Genomic DNA, 5,184 nt, shown 5'->3' with positions numbered 1-5,184 from the left:
ATTTTCCAAACATAAAAGAAACAAACAAAAAATAAAAATAAAATAAAATGCCCATATTTTATTAAGAAAAATAATCTTTTTTATTGTTATTATTATTATTATTATTATTATTATTGTGGTGCATATTGTAGGAGAGATAGGGAATCAAGAACTTACCTCGTGGCGTTTGACTCTCGCGAATTACTTGCACGATTTTCTTTGTACCTATTTTGTAACAAAGAATATTTTGTTAGATTTTCTAAATGGTGGTTGGTTTGTGACTTCGAATATCTTGTGGAGTTTGACTTTGAATCTGTCTTGGTTGAAAGAATCATCATATTGACGATTGCGCGAATAGCTTGAAGATGCTTTAGAGACGGTCCTTATCTTCCCTTGACACACTTCTCATGAACATTTTGACCCATTTCCATTTTGTGCACGTTGTGTGGTTCATCTTTTCCAAAGCAACTTTCTTTCTTTATCGATTTTTCACACGGTATCAATTTTTGACATTTTTTTTTGATTGGTTCACAGCCCTAGTGAACGGTGTGCATGCCCCCAACATTCAACTGGAAATACCGTAGTCGATTTCGCGACTTTAATTTGATTTTCTCACTTGACACGAGTTTACGCTGAATGAGACTCAAAGAATACCGAACACAAGTACAAATGACACAAATGAAAGGGTTATGAAAGAAAAGTTATGTCTTTAGAAGGAGGAAATAAGTAAATGTTTAAAAGGAATGAAAAGAATCTTATCTGAAAGTACGTGACCACTTTAATGAATCATGACATGCATTTGGACTGAACGTTTGATCCTTCTAAGTTGTCCAAATCTCATGAAACAATGTTGTACCTTTCAGTCTATAGCCTGACTTCTATCTTGATTGTGCTCATGCCAAAACGGAATGTCATCATTTGATCAATTGTGCCCTTCGTGGTTTTCCACCAATAAGACATTATTATCTCTTTCTCTCAACTTACTATCGTCTTACGGTGCCCGTGAGGGTTTTCACTCGTCAGACTCTCTCATTTCTCTTTTTCGTTTTTTTTTTCTTTTTTTTTTTGTTGTAACACACCGTAGGTCACAATGTCATGTCTCAGCCCTTGGAGAATTGAAGAACATGATTATTGTTTTATTCAGTGATTAGATCGAACCTCAATGAAGGGTTGCCTACGTATCCTCTTAGGAATCAGGTCGAACATAGTTCAATGAAATCTTTTTTTTTTTATATATATATATATATTTTTTATTTTATTTTTCCTTTTTTTTTTTTTTTTATTTTTAGCACCAGACAAGTAGTGCTTGAAATAAAGGAGGATACATTTTTATCCTCTCATCTTGAGAATGTCAATCACAAGAGTGCCATAACAAAGAGTGTTAGACGTAGTATCTTTTGATCGAATCTGCGTTGACAATTGTGTCGATCGCCTTTCCCTCCATATCTGCCAGTTGCAAAGCTCCTTTGATAGCACTTGTTTAATAACATAAGGGCCTTGCGAATTTGGGGCAAACTTTCCTTTGGCCTCGTCTTGATGGGGAAGGATGCATTTCACAACAAGTTGACCGACTTCAAAATTTCTTGGGCGTGCCTTTTTGTTATAGGCTCGAGCCATCCTCTGCTGATATAATTGACCAAAGCAAATTGAGCTCAGCCATTTTTCATCTATCAGTGCTAATTGTTCTAACCTTGATTTAACCCATTTCGTGTCCTCAATTTTTGATTCGACAATGATTCGAAGAGAAGGGATTTCAACTTCTGCGGGTATGACAACCTCAGTTTCGTAAACCAATAAGTAAGGAGTTGCACCGACTGACGTACGAATAGTCGTGCGATATCCCAAGAGAGCAAAGGGTAGTTTTCATGCCACTGTCTAGATCCTTGCACCATTCTCCTAAGAATCTTCTTGATGTTTTTATTTGCTGCTTCAGCAGCCCTATTTGCTTTGGGTCGATAAGGGGTTGAATGACGATGAACAATTTTAAATTGCTCACAAACTTCCTTCATCAGGTGGCTATTGAGATTCGCTGCATTGTCCGTAATAATGATTTTTGGTATGCCGAAACGACATATGATGTTTGAATGAACAAAGTCCACCACTGCTTTCTTGGTGACTGATTTGAATGTGACAGCTTCCACCCACTTGGTAAAGTAGTCGATGGCAACTAAAATAAATCGATGCCCATTAGATGCTTTCGGCTCAATTGGCCCAATAACGTCCATTCCCCAAGCCACAAAAGGCCACAGAGCAGACATAGGGTGCAACTCTAAAGGGGGTGAGTGAATCAAGTCGCTATGAATTTGGCACTGATGGCACCTGCGAACAAATCAGAAGCAATCTCGCTCCATGGTCAACCAATAGTACCCTGCCCGGATAATCTTTTTGCTAGAACATAACCATTCATGTGAGGGCCGCAAACCCTGAATGCACCTCATTCATAATTGTTTCTGCTTCATGAATATTCACACATCGCAATAGATTCAAATCTGGAGTCCTTTTATATAAGATATCACCACTCAAGAAGAACCCATTGGCGAGTCGTCTAATAGTTCCTTTTTTATCTCTATCGGCATGTATTGGATATTCTTTAGCTTTTAGAAACCGTTTAATGTCGTGATACCAGGGCTCACCATCTGGCTCTACTTCAATTATATTGCAATAACCATGTTGATCCCTAACTTAGATTTCCAATGGGTCAATATAGGTATTACCCGGGTATGGAAGCATCGAGGCTAGGGTGGCCAAAGCATCAGCTAACTCTTTGTGAAACCTGGGTATGTATCTGAATTCAATGGACTTGAACTTTTTGATGAGGTTTTCTAAACATTGTTTGTACGGCATGAGTTTAATGTCTCGAGTCTCCCATTCGCCTAGAGCTTGTCGAATGAGCAAATCGGAATCCCCCAAAACCAACAACTCATGCACATCCAGATTTATTGCCATATTCAAACCCATGATGCAAGCTTCGTATTTTGTTGTGTTGTTGGTAGAAAAGAATCGAAGTCGTGCTGTGGCAGGATAATGACATTTGTTTGGTGAGATAAGACTCTGCCCCAATTCGTACTCCATTTTTGTTGACAGCCCCATCAAAATATAATTTCCACACGTGACCATCATCAGGAATTTCTTCCTCAATAGAGTTGATTTCTTCATCAGGGAAGTATGTCCTTAGGGGATCATATTCGTCACCGATCGGATTCTCTGCCAAATGATCGGCCAATGCTTGTGCTTTCATGGCGGTGCGAGTGACATACACAATATCAAATTCCGTAAGCAAAATCAGCCATTTTGCCAACCTACCTGTTGGCATGGATTTTTGAAAAATATATTTCAAAGGATCCATTCGAGATATAAGATAGGTCGTGTAGGACAAAAGATAGTGTTTCAATTTTTGGGCAACCCAAGTCAAAGCGCAACAAGTCTTTTCTAACAGAGTGTACTTTGCTTCATAGTTTGTGAACTTTTTGCTCAAATAATAAATGGCTTGTTCTTTTTCCCCGTAATGTCATGTTGTCCTAAAACGCAACCAAATGAATTATCCATCACTGAAAGATATAAAAATAACGGCCTACCAGGTTTTGGTGGGACCAGTACCGGAGGGTTTGCTAGATATTCCTTAATTTTTTCAAAAGCCTCCTGACACTCACTTGTCCATTTGATAGCAACGTCCTTTTTCAACAACTTGAATATCGGCTCACATGTGGAGGTGAGTTGAGCAATAAACCTGCTGATATAGTTTAACCTACCCAGAAAACTCATGACTTCAGTTTTGGTTTTTGGAGGTGGCAATTCTCGAATGGACTTTATCTTAGAGGGGTCCAATTCAATGCCTCTTCGACTAACTATAAAACCCAAAAGTTTGCCAGATGGAACTCCAAATGCACATTTAGCTGGATTAAGCTTGAGGTTGTACTTTCTCAATCTTTCGAAGAATTTTCTTAGATCACGCACATGATCGACTTGCGTTTTAGATTTAATGATGACATCATCGACATATACCTCAACTTCTTTATGCATCATGTCATGGAATATGGTAGTCATAGCTCTCATGTAGGTCGCTCCCGCATTCTTCAGACCAAATGGCATGACTCTATAACAATAGGTACCCCATGGGGTGGTGAAAGCAGTTTTTTCTGCATCTTTTTCATCCATGAGAATTTGGTGATACCCGGCGTAACAGTCCACAAAAGATTGAATCTCGTGTTTGGCACAATTATCAACCAGGATGTGAATGTTGGGTAATGGAAAATTGTCCTTTGGACTTGCTTTGTTTAGATCTCTGTAATCAACGCAAACTCTGATCTTTCCATCTTTCTTTGGCACTAGCACAACATTAGCCAACCAGGTAGTGTATTAGGCAACTCTGATCACATTTGCACTCAGTTGCTTCATGATTTCCTCTTTAATTTTATCGCTCATGTCTGTCTTAAACTTTCTCTGCTTTTGCTGGACAGGTGGAGAATCAAGATGTATTGGAAGTTTGTGAACCACTAAATCAGCACTTAAACCAGGCATGTAGTTGTAGGACCAAGCGAAGACATCTTTGTATTCAAATAAAAGTTGAATTATGTGGTCTCGAATATTCTGATCAACATGAATACTTATCTTTATTTCTCTCACTTCTTCAGGGGTTCCTAAATTAACCGCCTCAGTTTCACTTAAATTAGGTTTAGGCTTATTTTCGAATTGATCCAATCCCTTTTTTATTTCTTCGTAAGCTTCATCTTCATCATATTCGTCAGACTTAGGATTCATTGTTTCGAGATCAGACAACTTTTTAGGATCTAACTGTAAACTCCGCATGCATGTCATATTATTAAAGTCGACATTAACGTAACTGAAATGAAAAATAAGAGGACATATATTAGAAAGAGTAAGAACAGAGAAGATGATTGAATATGATTGTGAAACCAGAACTTCATTGCATTAAATGGGAAATGATAGAAGGGTTAACACCTAAGTGAGACAACTAGAAGGTTTGAATTACAACCCTGAAAATAATCCAAATAAACAAATTAAAAGCTGCAAAATAACACTACCAAGACTCCTTCCTTGTAGGGAGAGGAGTGGCTTCCCAGTTGTTGAGCTGGACATTCAGGCCGATGAACTGCACATCCATATGACTAGTGCCTTCACCCATCTGAGTCATGTTTACATAAAAAAACATTTCCTTGATACCTTGACACATTTCATCCACATCAT

At 38.2% G+C, this 5,184-nt stretch overlaps 1 protein-coding gene across 1 annotated transcript; it reads right to left on the bottom strand.

Moving 5' to 3' along the window:
• Nucleotides 1-1,308: 1,308 nt before the first annotated feature.
• On the bottom strand, nt 1,309-3,292 carry LOC107060096 (uncharacterized). The gene is made up of 3 exons (XM_015307477.1): nt 3,030-3,292; nt 1,803-2,298; nt 1,309-1,755 (listed from the first exon to the last, which is right to left on the bottom strand). Exons 1-3 carry the CDS (start codon nt 3,290-3,292, stop codon nt 1,309-1,311), a joined length of 1,206 nt encoding a protein of 401 aa, XP_015162963.1.
• Between the last annotated feature and the right edge of the window lie 1,892 nt (nt 3,293-5,184).

This window comes from Solanum tuberosum, unplaced genomic scaffold, assembly GCF_000226075.1.
Source record: "Solanum tuberosum cultivar DM 1-3 516 R44 unplaced genomic scaffold, SolTub_3.0 scf00057, whole genome shotgun sequence".
In the NCBI taxonomy this organism is placed as follows: domain Eukaryota; kingdom Viridiplantae; phylum Streptophyta; class Magnoliopsida; order Solanales; family Solanaceae; genus Solanum; species Solanum tuberosum.
The sequence above is the reverse complement of the archived record's forward strand: the minus strand, read 5'-3'. Positions and strand labels throughout refer to the sequence as shown.

What these genes read in the sequence shown, in the direction of transcription:
- LOC107060096 (XM_015307477.1), bottom strand. Translation starts at nt 3,292, where the DNA reads ATGCCAACAGGTAGGTTGGCAAAATGGCTGATTTTGCTTACGGAATTT. An exon ending in GGAGTACGAATTGGGGCAGA is followed by an intron (nt 2,299 to 3,029) that starts GTCTTATCTCAC and finishes ATTTGTTCGCAG; the next exon opens with GTGCCATCAGTGCCAAATTC. An exon ending in GGGATATCGCACGACTATTC is followed by an intron (nt 1,756 to 1,802) that starts GTACGTCAGTCG and finishes TACGAAACTGAG; the next exon opens with GTTGTCATACCCGCAGAAGT.